This window comes from Lepisma saccharinum, chromosome 8, assembly GCF_977018435.1.
Source record: "Lepisma saccharinum chromosome 8, izLepSacc3.1, whole genome shotgun sequence".
In the NCBI taxonomy this organism is placed as follows: domain Eukaryota; kingdom Metazoa; phylum Arthropoda; class Insecta; order Zygentoma; family Lepismatidae; genus Lepisma; species Lepisma saccharinum.
Genome location: NC_139236.1, coordinates 66,503,685 through 66,523,969, shown reverse-complemented (window position 1 = coordinate 66,523,969; position 20,285 = coordinate 66,503,685). Strand labels below are relative to the sequence as shown.

The 20,285-nt window shown below is 39.7% G+C and overlaps 1 protein-coding gene across 6 annotated transcripts in view; it reads right to left on the bottom strand.

Moving 5' to 3' along the window:
- The window catches only part of cpx (synaptic transmission protein complexin), a 1,041,575-nt gene that overhangs the window by 66,431 nt on the left and 954,859 nt on the right, over positions 1-20,285 (bottom strand). The window contains exon 1 of one of the 6 annotated variants that reach the window (XM_083126802.1): positions 2,151-2,416. The exons of the other annotated variants lie outside the window; for them this stretch is intronic. Within the exon in view, the coding sequence (XP_082982928.1) occupies positions 2,151-2,187 (37 nt within the window). The 5' untranslated portion in view covers positions 2,188-2,416. Of the gene's footprint in view, positions 1-2,150; positions 2,417-20,285 lie in introns of those variants that run through there. 6 annotated transcript variants of the gene reach the window in all.

Below are 20,285 nucleotides of genomic sequence, written 5' to 3'. Positions count from 1 at the left end.
CTCTAGCTGTTGTAGATCGTGAGGTACCCTTAAAGTAACACGGTGTGCGTACAGTCACCAGCAATGAAAATGGGACACCTAGATCCTGACGTACTCGCTTCTCTGCAAGGTGCTGTGTGTGTGTTGCCTACCTCTACGGCGGTGATTTAAGTTCCACTGAAAATTTGTTATTAAAGTCCACTTATCGCCGTCGATTTAGGCAACACACTTTTCAGAGAAGAGAGCATTTCAGGCCTATTTTTATTGGCAGTAATTGTACATGTACTGTTCGCTCGTTCGACTAGTTGAACAGAATGATCAATACAATTCATGTCACACGTACTCGCTTCGGCCAAGCAGATTTTATCTTTCTACAGCTGGTAGTTTCTGAGTATCGATAGTTCACAAGGACTTGCACGCATATCAACTTTTCAGACACGCTGATTAGCGCAATAAAACTTAGCCTATTTGCATAAGAAACCCATTATAAAACTAGCCAGTCACGCACTAGGCCAAGTACGAATCCGATTGCAGACAAGTGCATTAAGCTGGCGAAGTCAAAAGCAGTGTACAAGTTAAGACAAACACGTCCGTCACAAAAATACGTACCTACACAGCCGATAAAGGACAAGTACTCACCGCTATCGCACATGACTTTCTAAAACAGATGTGCACGAATCACAAACGCAGAGAAATCTTTTTTCATCAAGCGATGTTCCAACACACTTCGGGCACTCTATCTAGAGGGTCTCTCAAATATGGAAATTCTAAAGTTTTCACTTTTTTTTCGCTGCGTGTCAGCTTAAAAAAGTGACGTAAGAGGACTCTCACGCGAGCACTTTTCTTCTACGAAGGCGACTCACGTCAAGAAAGAAAGACATATTCAGTTAAATATCAGAAAAAAATTCAATCTATCACGAACGATTATGGAAGCTTGAGAACTTCGGTGAAACACGCAGTGAAGGAGCATAGGACAAAGTTCTTCGTAAACTGCTTGTGCCATATTTAAGACTGGCAGTGATACATACTATGAAGATTGGTCTGTGACAAAGGCCATGCATATGTTTTCACATTGCTCGTGTGAGTCAACCATGACCTAGCGATATCCTGCAGCTTTCGTAGCTTTAAAAATACACAGGACAATCTTCATAGATTCAGTAGAGTCTGAAATATCAATGTTTTGAATGGTACTAGGCGTTGAAATGTATGGGCTGACAAGACCAATTATTTGATTTATGTCAGAGAACGCTCCATATATGCTATCTTTGAGATACAGTTTGTAGGACTGAAAGAGTTGTAATTTGATGAGATAATGGATTAAAGAAGAACATATTCATTTTTGTAACTTAACCTGCTTAAGATATGGATATTGAAGCATTCCTGCATGTTCAAATCAGGAATACATGGGAAATAATGTATTAACATGTTTTAAACTTAGCGTCAACGTGTCACAAGTACTATGTTATCTTCTCTTCACTAGAATATCAAATTAATTATACAGATTTGTATGATTAGCGTATCTAGATTAGTCAAAATTAATTGTCCTCGTTTTTTTAATCTGATATTAGTTATCTAAAGTGCACTCTAATGTACTTGAACATTTTCGACAAGCCCTCGAACAATCACCTTAACATGTTAAATCTTTCTTCAAGTTTTACTGGGGTATAAGGTAAACACACTCAATTATCAACCTAGCATCCACGTACTATACCCTGGACTGCAGTTTACAGAACAATGAGGCTTTGGTGCCTGAACCAGCAGCCAGTATAATATTCGGTGGAGCCAACGTTGTGTTGTCTACATACGAGATGTTTGTAACTGTTCCTTTATTCATCTCAATACCTTTCAACTTCATCTTCGCGATTAGCCAAAAGTGGTAGAAAAGCGACAATGACCCAATTTAATCAATCAAGTTTTACTGTCGTGTGAGAGAGAAGAGTGCAGTGGAAAATACAATTCAAGTAAGCTTGTGTGTGTATGTGTGTGTACACGTGTATGAGAAAGACGGGTTTGAGTAGAGAGAAGTACAGGGAATAGAGCGAGAGGGGTGGAAAATACAGAAGAGATATGGAGACTGGATACAATACATATATCGTGCTACAAGGATACTCACAAGGCCGAGAAAAAGGAAAGAAAAAAAATTCCACCCACAAAAAAGTCAACTTTCTTACTTGTAACAGCGGAAGCCGGGTTGAACAACCCGAACATCCGGACTCACTCTGCTGTTCTGGCAAAACCAAGGCACGGAGCCGCACGTCGAGAGTTTACGAAATCCACCGATAGATGGACTCACGCGAGAGAAGCACAGCACACTACACGCACATGGAAGACAAATATTTCTTTGTCTACCGAAGCACCATTTGAGTTAACTGCAAGAACATCGTACGGAGAATCAAGTCCAGACGTTTATCTGTCCGCTGAGCCGCGAAGCGTATGTTCGCGCTAAGTCACACATGAAAACTGTCCAGGAGCGGCTATATTTGCGTGACGCGACGTAAATAATGCACGGGGCGTGGGGAGAAGGGTGTGCAGGCGCTGCGAGGAGGAGTGTATCGTGTGTCTGGGGGTGTGTAGGCTATGGGAGGGGAGTGTACCTTGTGCCTGATAATGTGTGCAAGGTGCAGAAGCGCGAGGATTGCATGCGATGCACCATTTCACACAAAAAGCACATGCGTCGAGGCGTAAGTGCAAGGCGGAGCACATATGCATACAAAGACAGCGAACAAGCCCTAGCATCTACTAGGGGAGGGGAAGGAGAGTGAAATTATTCTGGGCACGATAGTCTAATTTGAACACAAACTTGCTTTCAAGTTTCCCATCTGGCAGATTTGATATTGCATATAATCACCATACCGTATTATCCCTTTATTGCGACATAGTTGGTTTTCGCGATATAAAATCTTCTGTTTCGCGATATATCACCCCGACAAGAAAATTTCACGACTAAAGAACACAACATTATTCTACATCGTGTTGTGTAAGCAATACGTTTCCACCGTATATAACGTCTAGGTCAGTACTTCCCAACTTTAAGACATTACCAATTTGAGATTCCGCTTAAAATAGCCGACCATCGACATCTAGATTAGTAGAAATCTAATTGCACTTGATACTGACACTATAGCAATGCCCGACGCAAGGGTTTATCGTAAATGTATACTATGTCCAACCCAAAATCACACAAATCTGTAATTTGAACTGTAATAAATAAAATAAAGATCGTTAGTGATGAAAACTATTGTATCAATGTGATATCGATGGCCGATCTTACTCTGTAGCTGTCGGGTCTTTTGAAATTCTTCCAATTTTCAAAAAAACAATTTCTCTCCTATTTTCCAAACCCATGAACTGAAAATTATGCCAATATTTTGAATATTTTAATTATATACAAGGCAAATGCATTTAAATTTAAAAATAAATGTCCTAGATGTTCTAGCTATTGACTGAATTATAATTTTAAAATATATATTCCCATTAATATTTCCGATAGATCAATTCATCTGACAGCATAACAAAATGCTGTATTTTTGTTGTGTTATTGTAAAAGAAAACCCTGTAGTTCTAGCGTTTTATATTTGTTTGACAAAGGTTTACAGGGAGTACGATCTAGATTGACGATTACAGGATTTTACTGTATACTCGCTTCAGTAGAACCGAAATTTGCACCTTTATACTTACATTATTTTCTCCAGTGGTTTCCTAAGTTCCTGCATACAAACAGGAGTGAACATAATAAAATGTACTGCCGATTGAGAATCAGTGAAAAACATCGACATGAATCCTACCTTTTGGCGAAATCACGATGTATAAAAAAAAAAATCGGAGTTGACTGTCCAGATAATGCAGCTAGCGCTATGATTGCCGAACAATAAACATATTCACCACGGAACAATGAGGCAGTAAAAAGCATTTCGGTGGTGACCAAAATCGCCAGAAATTACAATGGCAATAAAACAAGAGCAGAATTGCCATCCACTGCATGGGAACACGTTCCTGGGGGGAATCAGTGAAATAACGATGTTTATTTTGAAGATAGGGGGCCATTACGTGGAAACATTTACAACATAATTCAGCTCTCGAGGATGGATTGCTTCATTCCAGGACTCATGCGTAAGTTACACACTCGCACGCAGCACACGTGACATGCATGTCAAGTTGTAAATATAGGCGACTGTGGTGGTAAAGCAGTGTTTCCAACCCAAGCTGATATGTCAAGATATGAATGTTTGTGCTAGAAAAGAATGCTCAAGTCTGTAGTACTGTTCGTCCAAAAACTAAGAGCTGGGCTCATTGTGGTGTTACAAACAAACACGGATTTAATAAACCATTCATTTATAAACCATTAACATTCAAATCAAGACGTAAAGTAGTATAGTAACGATTGGATAATTATCTTTCTTTTATTTTTCTTGAGAGGAGACTTTGCTCCCTATTTCCCCATAACTACGCACCTAAGTTTACAGTGTCCTGAGCCACGAACAACAGTCGTTTCAACGACAACATTCAACCTAAGCCGCCTGATATTATGACAAGCCAGATCATGAATATTTACTCGTTCGTCACATTTAGACTGGCAGTTAAGCAAACGCAATCCTATTTTTGATTCTTCCGTTACCGAATAGCATGTCCTAGAGCTATACTTAAAAACGGAACGACACAAAACAATCAAATATGGACGTTTCCATGTGAACACGAATAGTAGGAAGACATATGGGTTGCGTAGAGAAATCACACACGCGATGGTGAATGCATGCTCGTATGAGTTCTGGATGAAATGTTGATGCAGAAAATGTGGGAGTTTTTTTTTACTCTCCCCTTGCAGTTTCTTAATATACACATTCTACAACCATTTTGAAGAATGCCGATGAAAGTGGGATCCAAAATATATATCCCATGATGTAGGTAGTAAATCATGAAAAATCTTGGGTTAATGTACCTATATCGACCATGTTTCTACCTCAAAAACCTACTTTACATGTGCGTTTTACCCATTCTTTGGAATGAATACTGTATTTTGTCCATAGATTGTGAAAGCAATATATTAAACCAAACAGACCAAGTAGTGAAATATACCGGTAGATGTCCTTCCGTCACAAATCTTTCTAAACATGAATTCCTAACCTATCTTTTCGACCTTAACCTACGATCTTTTCGTTTCCTAGTCTCAGATTTGAGATTTCTTTTCAGAATAGTGATTGAATAACTCTTCACTAGTGATCTCTTGCCAATATAACGGACTAACTTTGCAGTCACTATATATAAAATGTATGACGTACTTATAAAGTAAGGTACATATCCAGTGGCCACCATCGTGAGGAAATTGGGGAGCTCGGAGTAAGTGAACGTAATCCGGTCGCGACGTCCTACAACGGCTGGGGGTTCGTCGGGTTGACCACCTGTCCCCCTAATCTGGATGCAGATCTCCACGGCCCCCTGGTGGCCCGCAGTCGGTAGGTAAGCCAAGGCCCAATATTTGGCTGTAGCGCTATAGGATTATTACATATCCACTGGGTACGTATATATCATAGTTTTCTTTTATAAAAATCACATAGTGTAGTCTCGAATGAGAGTCTGGGGCCAATGGATCTTATCCTATGGTCCGTTGACCCACAGGGGGCCTCAATGTTCTCACAGAAGAGCCTGCGAAAGTAAAGAAATATTACGAATTTTTACACTTCGAGGTAAAATAGTAGATTATTTCATCTATTTCTAAACTAAATATTTTCGTCTGATTGCTGGAGATAAAAATGTGACTTTCTTAAAAAGGTTTTTCTTAACAGGGTGGCTACTCTAGGACAATGATAAAATTCAAGTATAATTCCAGCTTTTCAAGCCGAACTTTCCAAAAATTCAAGGCTAAAAGAAGACTCTATTTCTACCTTGCGTATTACCGCCTCTCACCCCCCTCTCCCCTCCCCCCACGCAAATACTGTATATTAACAGTATAAATGGTCTGTGTGATTTCAAAGTACCAAAAATTCTGATTAGGGGTCCCGGGTTCGAATCACGGCCTGGGCGTGGGTGTTTGTCAGTGTCCCTTCATTAATTTCATCACTCACCCTCATATTCGCTATTAGCCAAAAGTGGCACAAAAGCGAAGTAACTAAACAAAATCAATCAAAGTGAATCAATCAATCAAAAATTCTGATTTAATTCAATGAAACGGTATAAATATTTCGTTTAAGGTGCGAAGTTTTCATTTGCCGTTTCACATATTCAGACTCGAAATACATTTCCAAACACAAGTCATAATTGTTACGGGATATACTAATCTACGAAAAAGGTGTTATTTTTTAAGGATTTCAAACTCAATTTTACCTAATCAAATTCAATATATCTTATATTGCAATAAACTTCCGTTTGTGAGATAGATTCTTCTGCAAAGGACCCCAACATAATAAACGAATTGAGAGAATTCTGTGATTTTCCATGTAGCTTTATTTCTCTCCTTTGATAAAAATATAAGTTAAACTGTGAAATTCCTGCCTCGGAGCATTTATAAATATGAATAAACTCAATTGGATTTGGATTAGTAAAAGTTGCAATTTTTCACGTCTACTAAGAAAAATTCACGCACGATTCACGCATAATAGAACCAAAAATTCACGTATAATTCCCATGAGTGGCCATCCTGATTAATAATAGATATTGTTTATAGCAGAACAAAAGTAAAAACTTCATGGTAAATAAACTGAGTTATGTGGATTTTCATAAAAGTACTGGTGGCTTTCGTAACGCATTTTTAGCAAATGTATATCTAATTCTTATTATTACAATAAACATGAATTTTAATGTGTGTTATTCAGCGTCGCATTTCTGCCACATTTGGCTAATCGCGACTACGAAGAAGAGTGATGATATGATGAAATTGATGAAGGGATACTCACAAATATCACCTATGCCCAGGTTGGGATTCGAAGCCGGGACCTCTGGCGTCGTAGCATGATATACTAAGCACTATGCCACGGAGATCCTCAATAAAGACACGAGTGTGTAATAACTTGTATAATGGTAACAAAATACCCTTGATGAACGATTCGAAACAAATATCTGTTGCACTTGAAGTCCTCACAACATCGAGATAAACTCTTAAGGTCAGCAGCAACGTAAAATATACATAAAAAGGATGAGATATTAATGGGAAGATTAAGAACCATTGGTGTATGGTACTAAGTCTCGAGTATCGTACTTTCTAAGTCTCGAGTTTCGTAGTTTTTAAGTCTCGAGTTTCGTAGTTTCTAAGTCTGGGGTTTCGTAGTTTCTAAGTCTCGAGTTTCGTAGTTTCTAAGTCTCGAGTTTCGTAGTTTCTAAGTCTCGAGTTTCGTAGTTTCTAAGTCTGGGGTTTCGTAGTTTCTAAGTCTAATTTCGTAGTTTCTAAGCCTCGAGTTTCGTAGTTTCTAAGCCTCGAGTTTCGATGTTTCTAAGCCTCGAGTTTCGTAGTTTATAAGCATCGAGTTTCTTAGTTTCTAAGTATCGAATTTCGTAGTTTCTAAGTCTCGATTTTCGTAGTTTCGAAGTCTCGAGTTTCGTAGTTTCTAAGTCTGGGGTTTCGTAGTTTCTAAGTCTAATTTCGTAGTTTCTAAGTCTCGAGTTTCGTAGTTTCTAAGCCTCGAGTTTCGTAGTTTCTAAGTCTCGAGTTTCGTAGTTTCTAAGCCTCGAGTTTCGTAGTTTCTAAGCCTCGAGTTTCGTAGTTTCTAAGTCTAATTTCGTAGTTTCTAAGCCTTGAGTTTCGTAGTTTCTAAGCCTCGAGTTTCGTAGTTTCTAAGCCTCGAGTTTCGAAGTTTCTAAGCCTCGAGTCTCGTAGTTTCTAAGCCTCGAGTTTCGTAGTTTCTAAGCCTCGAGTTTCGATGTTTCTAAGCCTCGAGTTTCGTAGTTTATAAGCATCGAGTTTCTTAGTTTCTAAGTATCGAATTTCGTAGTTTCTAAGTCTCGATTTTCGTAGTTTCGAAGTCTCGAGTTTCGTAGTTTCTAAGTCTGGGGTTTCGTAGTTTCTAAGTCTAATTTCGTAGTTTCTAAGTCTCGAGTTTCGTAGTTTCTAAGCCTCGAGTTTCGATGTTTCTAAGCCTCGAGTTTCGTAGTTTATAAGCATCGAGTTTCTTAGTTTCTAAGTATCGAATTTCGTAGTTTCTAAGTCTCGATTTTCGTAGTTTCGAAGTCTCGAGTTTCGTAGTTTCTAAGTCTGGGGTTTCGTAGTTTCTAAGTCTAATTTCGTAGTTTCTAAGTCTCGAGTTTCGTAGTTTCTAAGCTTCGAGTTTCGTAGTTTCTAAGTCTCGAGTTTCGTAGTTTCTAAGCCTCGAGTTTCGTAGTTTCTAAGTCTCGAGTTTCGTAGTTTCTAAGCCTCGAGTTTCGTAGTTTCTAAGTCTCAAGTTTCGTAGTTTCTAAGTATCGGGTTTCGTAGTTTCTAAGTCTCGAGTTTCGTTACCAGCGTAGTGGTACCGTCATCGCATACTAATCAAGGAGTCCCGAGTTCGATCCCCGGTGGAGGCATGCGGTGGTTCGTAAGTTCGTAGGTGTAAACCCGATTAGCCTTTCTGTGCATAAACCGGAAATAAACCATAAACTCAACTCATATTTACGAAATATGCTTTAGTGTGCATATTGTCTGAGCAAAGGTACACACCAATTTGCATAAAAAATACCACAGTTTTGTAAAAGCGTCCGACATACATGCTGGTAAGCATCTAATTTTAATGCACCAAAATCCTTTCCACCCCCATCTCCGGTGCGATATCTCGAATTGGGTTCCCGACATCGCATAAACCCGATTCCGACAAAAGCGACACCTTCTCCTCCATGGAGTAATTGCAAAAGCAAACCCTCTCTGGACACCCCTGACTCGGAAACCATGCAACTGAGGCTGCGGCTAATAGGATTAAACCGGGGGGACTTGTTGCATATACATCGAGACACCACGCAGACGGTTCAAGGATTTTTCTTCCCACAATTCCCTGTTCTCCTCTGTTTAGTGTAATGGTACGGGCAGTGCATGAATTAAAACGGGTGCTGGATTCATGCGTGAGCAGGAATTGCATTGAAAACGCTTAAATTAGAAAGTTTGCATATGCATTCGTGGGCTGAATCGGCCATCATTTTAATCTTGATTTGTTCTTGCGATGGTAACTTGTTTTTGTTGATTATACGTACAGTCATGGAAAAAAGTACTTTCCCCATAGAGCCTTAATACCATAGGTGTAGCTACGGGGTGCTAATGGGCTGCTTTATCAAAGAGAATTAAAGAGAGATATTTCAATAAGAGAGAAAATAAGCGGCAGTTTATAAGAAGTTGAAAATGTCATTACTTGGTACAAACGTGTGTCGTATGAAACGAGTGTCTATAGTTTTTCGATTCTTTGTTGTCATTGGAGAAAGAAGATATTTACTGCATTCTACTCTGTACTACAGCGCCTTTCTTCTATACCAGTCACAAGCTGCACGTGTGCGAGCTTTCTCCAAGCTTACCCAAGTAAAAACTAAATTAAGAGAAACTCAGAAGCAGGACCGATTGGAAGCCCTGCTCTTGCTATTTGTGGGACAGGAAAAAGCTTCGTCTATTGATGTAAATTAAGTTATTGATGAGCTTAAGAACATTGTACCTTTTGACAGGCGTCTCTTGTTATAGATGACGTATAATTTGATGTATTTGTTTCTAACATTTATGAACATTTTGTGTGTGTGTAATTTCTATGCAATTTGATTTTTTCTACTACATATATTCAGAAATTTTCAACACTGTCATTTAGTAAATTTATATTCCTTTACAAACATCACTGCAGTTAAAGTGCCAAGTGATTGTGTTGCAAAATATGCTATTAAAAAGGTACAAGACCTCATTTCTTTTCTTTGTGCACACCCAAATATAAAGTTCTAGCTACACCTATGCTTAATACTAGTAGTTTTAGTATTTCTTTTCACGACTGGACATGACGTGTACATAGAATCCGAAGTCATGAAACAATCAGGAATGACATTCAGGCTAGGTAATAGAGTTGCCCATATTGTGGGGGAAGCAGTACAGTGGGATGCACAAGTATTGTTCGGCAAATTGTCCCTGACTATAATGACTGGATATTTTCGTGCACTGTGCAGAGATTATCAGTAACTTGTTTGGCGTGTTTTCTTTCAATTCTTGAAGCTCTCTTTGCGAAAAACAACCACTGTACCTGGTGAAGTACAGTAAACGAAAACAGAACCAAAAGAGAAATTCAAGAAAATATATACTACTGGCACAATTGAAAATAGAAAGCGGGTTCGAATCCCGGCCTGGGCAAATTTGTTATTTGTGATAAACATTCATCAATTTCATCATTTCATCACTCAGCCTCATATTCGTGATTAGCCAGAAGTGCCAGTAAAGCGAAGTAAAATAAGCCAAATCAATCAAAGTTCGGCCGGACCCTGTGGCCGAGTGGTTAGCATATCGCCCTGCGACGCTAGGATCCCGGGTTTGAATCCCGCTAGGGCTTGGTTGTTTGTGAATGTCCATTCATCAATTTCATCATTTCGTCACTAATTTCCATCTTCGCACATTAGCCAAGATGCACAAAACGCGAAGTAAAATAAACTATATCAATCAATCAAAGTACAAAGGAAGTGATAAGATATATTATAAATCCGGGTAGAAATACAAAAACAAAACAGGTGAATATATAATTGTGAGTTGAAGAATATAATTGGATAGGGAAATACACAGAGGAAGAAGAGGAGAAATCTTTAACAAAATTTAGTTAAAATGAAAGATTCAAAACCAAAACGAAATGGAAGTAGAGAAAGATGGAAGTCGACAAAAGAAAAACAAGAAAAGTTTACGCCGCTACATTGGAGGCAAAACATCACCAGGAGACGATGATTTTTTTTTATTCGAGTTCACAAAACCGTTAACATAATTTGGAATGACTTATCACCCCACCCCATCAGCACTCAGACTAAAAATGAAAAGGAAGACAAGGTGAGGGGGAGAGAAGAAATCGTATTCAACGAATACAATTTCATCCAGAAAAGAAAGTCTCACCTTTCCAGAACATTGATTCGGGCGTCGACAATGGGAAACCAAACATTCCCTCAGGATCAAGGACTGGGCTGAATGTATCAGAGCTATTATGCCTCAGGTTGACGGATGCGAGAAGACGTTTGCCCCCCCTCCCCCTTTCATTCGCAGTCCTCGACGCCCGCCTCGCCCAATCAATCAACCTCTTTTTCGGGGGAGGAAGAGGAAGCGGTGGCTGTTGAATTTTTCATAGTGTGTAGCATCTGGAGCCGACATGATCTGCCCCCTCCCTCCTTCTCTCAAATATTTACCGACTTTTCTTCTCGCTCTTAAACGATTCCGAGGTCTTCTTGGGACACTGACTACCACCAATATTCCCTTCCTCGATCACAGCGTAATCACACAAATCCAGTTTTTACACTTTCCATCCATATTTTGACTGTGACGACTTACTTAATGTGACGGAATATAACAAAAATAAAAGTACAATCCTAAATATATTTAGAAAACTATACCTTAGTTTTAAATTCACAAATTCAACTCCTATTTTGCCTAATTAAGCATACTAAATAGTTATATTTGTCGCTGAAACGTTCGAAACATTTTCTGCAATACTGATGTCACACTCACGACTTTCTCATGAAATGTCACTGCTGCCACCTATTGTATCAATCCCCAACTAAATTGCCATCATTTCAAGTGCCTAGTTTCCCCTCTTGTTTACGATATAGCAAAGGGCAGTAGCGAGGGGGGCGAGGGGGGCAGTGGCTCCCACACGTTTTGCAACTTTTGCCCCCGAACTATGCTAAACCTTATGTATCAAGGGAATAAACAGTTCTTGTCCCCCAGTTTTGGTACCTTTCCCCCCCAGTTTAGGAACCCAATCGCCGCCACTGGCAAAGGCCGTAAGAAGATTTGCGTTTAGGGGTTCAAACCCCTCTAGAAACACCTTCAAAATAATTACACTAGTAATAAAGGTCGAAATATGAATATGAAATATGAACAATTATGTACTTAGAAAATCTAAATTGTGTTCTGGGGATGCATCATGGTTATATCCCACCCCCCTTTGGGCACTTCCAAATAAAATTACGCAACTTAGCCTTAACTTTTTACCCATAAAACGCCCCTCACAAAATAAATCCCATAGGGCTTACCCCTTGAAGATCGTTGGTCTCTTTGATGTTCACAACCTACTTTTCTCCGTTTAACGACTCTCCGAGGTCTTCCAGATCAGATTCTACATCCTCAGCCACCTATAATACATGAGTTTTCCTTCTTCCAAGTCACAGCCACCCGAAGAAACTTTTCTAGAAGGTAAGGGGTATTTAAAGGGCAAAAAAGTTGTATTGCGAAGTAGAATATAACTAGATTGAAAATCATGTGATGTCATGTTTACAGGCTATCGCAAAATATAAATTTTCGAAACGAAATTTAGAGAAGAAGAGAGTGGAAGAATGGAACGATATACAAATAGAGCGAGAAAAAGGATCAGTAATAAAATATTCTGTTTAAGTCCATTTTATGCTCAAATAGACTAATCGGTACTGGGTTGTAAGTTGAAAATTGGACCTCAAACACTGTGTAATTAATACACCTCCACCGGAAATCGAACCCGGGACCAGATGATTACAGGGTGGTAGCATTACAACGACGGCATCGGAGAAATGAGAGTGAGGGAGGGAGAGGGTGAAGATAGAAAGAAAGAATAGAGAGAGAAATATAAGAGGAGAGAGATAAAATAATGTAGAGAGAATAAGATCTTTAGAAAAATCTTTGGACCTAAAAGGGATGAGGAGACAGGTGAGTGGAGAAGGTTACATAATTTAGAACTACATAATTTGTATTCATGTCCAGATATTATTAGAATAATTAAATCAAGAAGACTTAGGTGGGCAGGCCATGTGGCACGAATGGGAGAGGAAAGAGGAGTTTACAGGATTCTTGTTGGGAAACCTGATGGTAAGAGACCTGTAGGAAGGCCAAAACGAAGATAAAGGGACAACGTTGAGATAGACCTAAAGGAAATCGGTAGGGATGAAAAAGAGTATATAGATCTTGCTCAAGATAGGGACAAATGGAAGGCCTGTGTTGCTGCAGCCATGAACCTTCGGGTTTAAAAAGGCTAGAGAGTTAGTTAGTTAGTTATAGAGAAATGTAAGAGAGGGGGATAATCGAGAGAGAATTACAAGAAGAGAGATAGGAGAATGGGGAATGAAATATAGGAGAGAGAGAGAAAGATATATGAATCGAGAGAGAATTATAAGAAGAGAGATAAGAGAATGGGAATGAAATATAGGAGAGAGAGGGAGGGAGAGAGAGAGAGAAAGAGAGAGATATGAATCGAGAGAGAAATGTAAGAAGAGAGAGACAGAGATAACAGAATGGATAGAGAAATATAAGAGAGAAAGAGAGAAAATTATTGTTACATCATCAAAACGCATCGTACCAATTTACTGTTTAAAGGTCTCGTTATTTGGTGTATATTTTCTGTGACGTAAGTTTTGTATTACTGTTATTAAATCGTCCAATGTTAATATAATTTAAAGCCCTTTGACAGTTTATTACAACAGACGAATTTTAAAAAAAATATGTCATGTCATCCTCCAATGACAGCACGGCCTGCAATATGAATACTTCCCCACAATTTAACCTTGAAGAGGTGAAAACAAAATTGTACTCTGTACTCGTAATTTTATTGTAAAGATTATGTACGTTTAATTCATGAAAGCTGAACTTTCTCTCTACATTAAAGAAAGCTAGTACCCCGACCTTAATATCTAATGCACCAGATTTTCAATTTTTGTATCTGGAGGGAAGCAATTTAAAATTCATAATCGGACATAAATCAAGCAAATCTACTGAGATGACAAGAAATGCAAATCATGGAGTGTAAAGTCGAAAGCATCACAGTCATAATAATACTTGATCAGCAGCTGGTCTGATAAGCTCGAAAAGAGTCCCATTATTTCTATAACAATCTGTAAATTGAATTTATTATTCAAGATAATTGAACTTTTTTCCTAGTCTCCCCCTTTTCCTGGCAGCTGCTGAGGGAAATTAACACTTCGTACGAAATCAATTTTCTTCATTAAGTATAACAAATGCCTCGTTTATGTGTTTTTTTAATGGCCATGAGTTTATTCAGCGTGACTCAATTGTCGCAGGATGATTGAAATTTCAAAATTATTTTAGCATTTTTTTTCCCAGAGTAGGACTGTTTGAAAGGAGAGCCTGAATATAAAACTGTACAATACAGATTGAGGAAAGAATGAAATAAGCTTGCGTTAAGGTTAACACGATATGAAGACATTAATCGCAGAACCACAGAACAAAGCATACTAACCATTACATTACATCAACAGGTTCAGTACTTGGGCTAATGTTTGACCCTAAAATTGGGTTTACACAGCGTCAACGTACAACGATTTTGTATACCCTACCATATCTAGGATCATATTACAAACAAAAGCCTAACAAACCCGGTGGAGTCACATAGTGGTTCGCATCCCACATTAAACTGTAGGTCCAGTCCCGATTAGCCTTACTGTGCATAAAGTGGACTTAAAACACCAACTCAATCAAAAAAGCCTAACAACAATCATGTTAATAGTACACCACCAGACACAAACTTGTTAATTGTACACCCAACGGCGAAAGAAACAGAAGGCGAATTGTCCACCCCATTTTAATTCTGTCTCTGTATTACACAATGTGATGACAATGAATTGAAATAATGACGTCAATAAGCAGAGAACAATGCCTGCTTCGAACCAACATAGTTTCATTTCTTAAAACAACACAGGATGTAGAATAAAAAAGTAATTAAAATAGCGGTGGGCAATTTGCCTTTGACTGTACAATACAATGCTATTGCACATAAAATCAAATTTATTTTGTAGTGTTGTTATTTTAGCGTGGCTTTTCTGCCACAAATCGCCGCTTTGAGAATAACTGATGATTAGATGAACTTCATTAAGGTCACTCATAAAGAACACTCATTCAAGTCGGGATTCGAACCCGTATTGAAAGACTACCACTTTAACGCGTTCGTTTACCGAGCGGACTTATGAAGTAAAATAAAATGACGTTACTGCTGTTCAAGATACTACATTTGATTTAATCGTAAAATTGATGAACAAAAGTAGTTGAGTGTTGAGTTTGTTTATCTATTAATAGTTTCGAAAGACAAACTATGATACCAGATACACTTTCCTATTGGTATTTTACACTTGAACGCAATTCAAAGCTCCAGGATAATCATTACCCTGACTTACATTAACAGTTCTAGAGGGAAAAATGAACCAATATTTGATATATGCGGTTTATTGTATATAAAAAAAACTTGGTTGAACTTGCTCATGTGCATTGAGAACAAGCAAATAAATCAGTTATCACAAAGGAAACTATACCCTGTGCCAGCTAACTGTGGAGCAAGGCTGATCATAGCGTCAGAGAAACGAGGGAAGTCTATTGGCCAGAGCGAAGCAGTACACGCTGCTGAGAAGGCTGGTAACTGCAGTCGCTTTCCCCCTCCACGCAATCCCGTTCCCTCTCACGTGTTCATTGGTGGAGCCGTCTCACGTCACTACTTGCGCAGATACTTGTTTTCGTTTGCCTGCTCCACAGTTAGCTGGGACAGAGTATAAGACACACTACAGGAGCTACACGGTTCTGAGGAGATTAGAGAGATTTCAGATCTCAAGACCGTAGCGCCACGTGCGGCCGTATTTCGAAGTAACGACATTTCCACAAGGTCCTGGGAAGCCTATGGCTCCAGTTGAGGAACGCAGAATGAGAGCGTTTGCACACGCACCGATAAAATCGGCGTCGTCTTTGAAACCGATATCGTCAGTTCCAGAAACCAACGGGGTTAAACAACCACCGACAGGTCTGTATGCAGCCGGAGCTCCCCTCGACACATCGGCAGTCGGACCGGACCGACGACTGCTCGCTATGAAAAAGACACAGACACCCCGCAGGGTGCGAAAACACTGCAGATTGGTGTAATTACAAATTGAAGATTTTGATGCACTGCTGATGCTATGAACAATGATTTGCGTAAGGGAGGAGGGCCAAAAGTAAGAGACATTAAGAAGATAATAGTTTCTTGTATAAAATTCACATATAAGTGCTATTACGTGTTTATTAATATATTTATATACTTCGTGGTTGCTAACAAAAGGCGATGAGAAATGGAAAAGAAATAAGTCGGTCTAATTTCTGTGTTCTGTTGTCCGTTAGGTTGTCGATATTTTTCCAGTCAAGTATATTCGTATCCCAAAGTAATTGTTTATGTTTGTTGTGAAAACAAAAACTCTCCCCCCCCGGAAGAGTTTGGTGGGGGGGAATTTCAGGACAAGATCGTTGGTGGGGGGACCCCGGGAATTCGCACCCTGCACCCCAGCCTAAAATTTCAGCTGCGTCAAGGGATAAGTTGTATTTGGGACAAAGCCAGTGATCCTTTCGAAGGTCGCATGAAAAAGCAAAAAGGCTGGAATTGTGATTTTGCTTTTCTGGAACCTGCGTTTCACCAAATGGAGAGAAAAGGGGCAAGTTGGAAGCGTATAATAACTGCCTTCCAAAGATTTTTTGCGATTATTTCAATGTTTGGCATTCAGAGATAGACCCAGTAACGGATTTTATTTCTATCTCGGTTGAAGATGCAACAAACACAAAAAATGAAAACTTTTTTTTTCCCCAGACATGAGCCATCGCTGCTCTTAGACTTTGCCCACAACTTCTTGCGCCTCCAACAAGCTCTCGGCGAGAATTCCTGTGTTATCGGTGCGTGTGCAAAATTCGTGCCCGTATCAGTGTAGACAAAATATCGGTACCTGTGCAAGCGCTCTAACTGGGAACGGGATTGCAGTTTTACCAAGCTCCAGTACTTGATATTTTCACCGTGCGAGGGCAGGACCGACGTCAATAGAGCCAAGTGGTTAATTGGTATGCATTGGCCATTGAAAAAATTAGACGTCGAAGGAACTTCGACCCACAAATCTCATGAAACTGCAAATCACACTGCTTAATGATTGAAGCCAGTGCTACGTACCCTTTTTGATCAGTGCATGGTAACGCTCTATCATCGATCTTAGCCGGAGATGAATAATTTGATGAAAAACCAGAAGGGCTCACCTTTGAGCTTCGCCTGCGTGCGCTGTTTCCAGGTGCTTCGTCACGCGAACCACAGGGGGGGATGGGGGCTCTCTCTCGATGATACGTCATCAGGCGACTGAGTGGGATCAAAGTTGGTCGCTCGTAAATTACGGAAACGCACACGAGGGTTGTCGGGGCGGGGGGGGGGAAGGGGTGATTTGAACTCTGAGGGCTTAGATTGACGCGGGTCACTCCCATCCTCAGTGCAAAAGGGCAGTTAATTTAAATATATTAACCCGCTAAGCTACAGCGATCATCGGGTCAAGTGCGTAGCGGGGGGTTCAAGGGTTTAGGGATAGCAACCCACCAGCCGCCTTCGTGTAGATTTTGTCTTGCAATCAAGAGCTTCCTGGTTCGATCCCGGTGGAGGCAAACAGTGGTTGAGATCCCACATTAAACCGTATATTCAGTACCAAATAGCCTTCTATCCATAAAATGTACTTAAAACAAATATTTTCCCTTACAAAATGGATGTTCCTTTGCGTTCGCACTGTTTTACCTAATCATTATTCATCCTCATCGTTGCATTTCAATAAGTTACCAATACAATGCGAAGACAGATCATTGTTCGACAGTCTCCACGTTTAGAATGATTGCTTTAAATCAACTCAGGCACAACTCAACGAGATCCAAACCAGCGCGCAATGTGCCTCAACCAGCAAAGGAACCCTCAACCCCTTGACTACAATGGGAAAGCGTTACCACTGCGATATCGACGAGACCCGTCTCTCGGTAACTGTAAGTCGAAAAAAATTGACACGTATTCTTGGATCAAATATAAACTTATTTTAACTACACTTAGGCACGGACAAGCTAATCGGGATTGAACGTATGAACGTAGAGTTCGAACCACTAAACCTGAAATCGATCACAGAGACCATGGATTTTTGAAGGTTAACAACAGCTCTATGAGACAAGATTCATTGATTGATTGAGTTAGTGTTTTAAGTCCACATTATGCACAGTACGGTTAATCGGGACTGGACCTACAGTTTAAAGGTCTAAATATGGGCCCCCCTTTTCATGTTGTCATTTTCGGAGAAAAAAATTAATATATCAAGCACCTGCCTTTAAAATGCATATCTATGAAATATATACTTAATAGCCTGCTAAAGTATAGGTCTCAATTTTTTTTTAGAAAAAGCAATTTCCAAAAAATGGTAAATAAAATGATGTATTTCAAAATTGTGGTCTAAATATGGGCTACTAATGGCAATATCACAAAAAGCAATTAAAATTTTAAAAAAACAGTCATTTATCGCTAAAACATTATAAAATTCATATTTATGAATAATCTGTTGTTTTGAAAATCACGCGGAATGGGAAAAATCGAAATTAAGAAAAACATCCAAATATTTGTTGAAAATGTGATCTCAACATTAGACCTCATGTCATAGCCCATATTTAGACGATCATGCTATTTTTCTTCTTCAATTTATTTTCGTTCTGTGTGGTACATATTTCACAAACAAATCATGATATTATAAAAGCCCATATTTGTTTGATGTACCGTTAATATCATAACCTGTACAAAGCAGATGAGAATTCAGAAAACGCTGAGTTAAAACATATCTGCAAAAAGTTTTCGGAGGTCGCAATTCTATAACAGTGTCCAAGGCCGAAACTAACCACCACTTTCTCTTGCGAATTGGCGCCGGAACCTTTGTCCTTAACAGATAACCAGTTCCAATAGCCTCTGCCAGGCTGCAGCACCCGGGAGCTCTGATAACTCCAAAACACATATTTAAACCTTCTCCTCTATACGTATTTCTCCACCGGGTATCGAACCCGGGACCCCTTGATTGCAAGGCGACTACGCTTCCACCGCGCCATCGAGGAGGCCTCTATGAAACTAGAGAGTGACCTAGTATTATTATAAGAAAATTGAGCCAGAATTGAATTTCTGATGTATGCTTGTTGGAAGAGAAGAGAGTTCCATTTAGGAATCGTAAAGAATCCCAAATTAATCTGATTTGGAAGTGTATTACATCTAAATATTGTTAGCAAGAAAGATACACACACACACACACACAGAGGGAGAGAGGGAGAGAGAGGGAGAGGGATAGGGAGGGAGAGAGAGGGATGGAGAGAGGGGAGAGGGAGGGAGAGAGATAGGGAGAGAGAGAGGGTGAGAGGGAAGGAGAGAGGGGAGAGGGAGAGAGATAGGGAGAGGGAGGGGAGAGAGAGGGAGAGAGAGAGAAAGGAGAGAGAGAGAGAGAGAGAGAGAGAGGGAGAGAATGACAGATTGACACACTGAGCGAGAAAGAGAGAGGGTGAAGGAGAGTGCAGAGCAGAGACACAGGTGGAGACAAAGATAGATAGAAACATACTGAGAGAGAAGAAAGAGCTTGAAAGAGTGATGGAGAACCCTCGAGGAGAGAGAGAGAGAGAGAGGTAGAGATAAAGGAAGTGAAGGAGATAAAAGTGAGAAACAGAGAGAGGAGGAGATGAAGAGTGAACAATCCTTACAGTCATACTTAATAATACGTACATGTCTGAGGAAAGAACCTAACGAACTATTACAAAAACCATGACCTTCGGGATATCTTCCGAAGAATCAATAGATTCCGAATTGAGCGGATAAGAAAGGAGGAGGAAATTCGAAAAAGAAAGAAGAAAATAGTCCATTTCCCGGAGCAACGTGAAAGCAAAATTTCATTTTCCTTTCTTCCTGGAACGAGAAATGTCGTGCAATTCCACTTTACAGTCTGCTCCCTCCACAATAATCCCTCCCCCACCCGCCCTTCCATTCCGATGCGCCCCTGGTCGTCTTTCAAAACCCATAAGTCTCGTTCCACCACTCAAAAAGCTAAGACGGAAGTGAAATTATTTTCAAATTGTTTCGAAGGAACAAAGCGAAAAGTTAGCATCGGGCATCTACTTCGGTTCCACAGCAGATTTTCCAAACTGAACATTTCAAGGATTCTACAGGGTGTGGCAAAAATAACCGACGATATTCAGAACAAAATAACACCGTGAGCATGAGCAATTAATTAACCTCTACTGCTGTAAAAATGATCTACAAATAGGAACAAATAGGAATAGAACTACATGTCATGATTTCCAAAGAAATAAGGATAATTTAAGTTGTGCACGTCACAATTACAGCTTAATCAAGATAAGAGTGCCCCCTGCAAACTCGCGAACTAAAGTTCACAGTCAT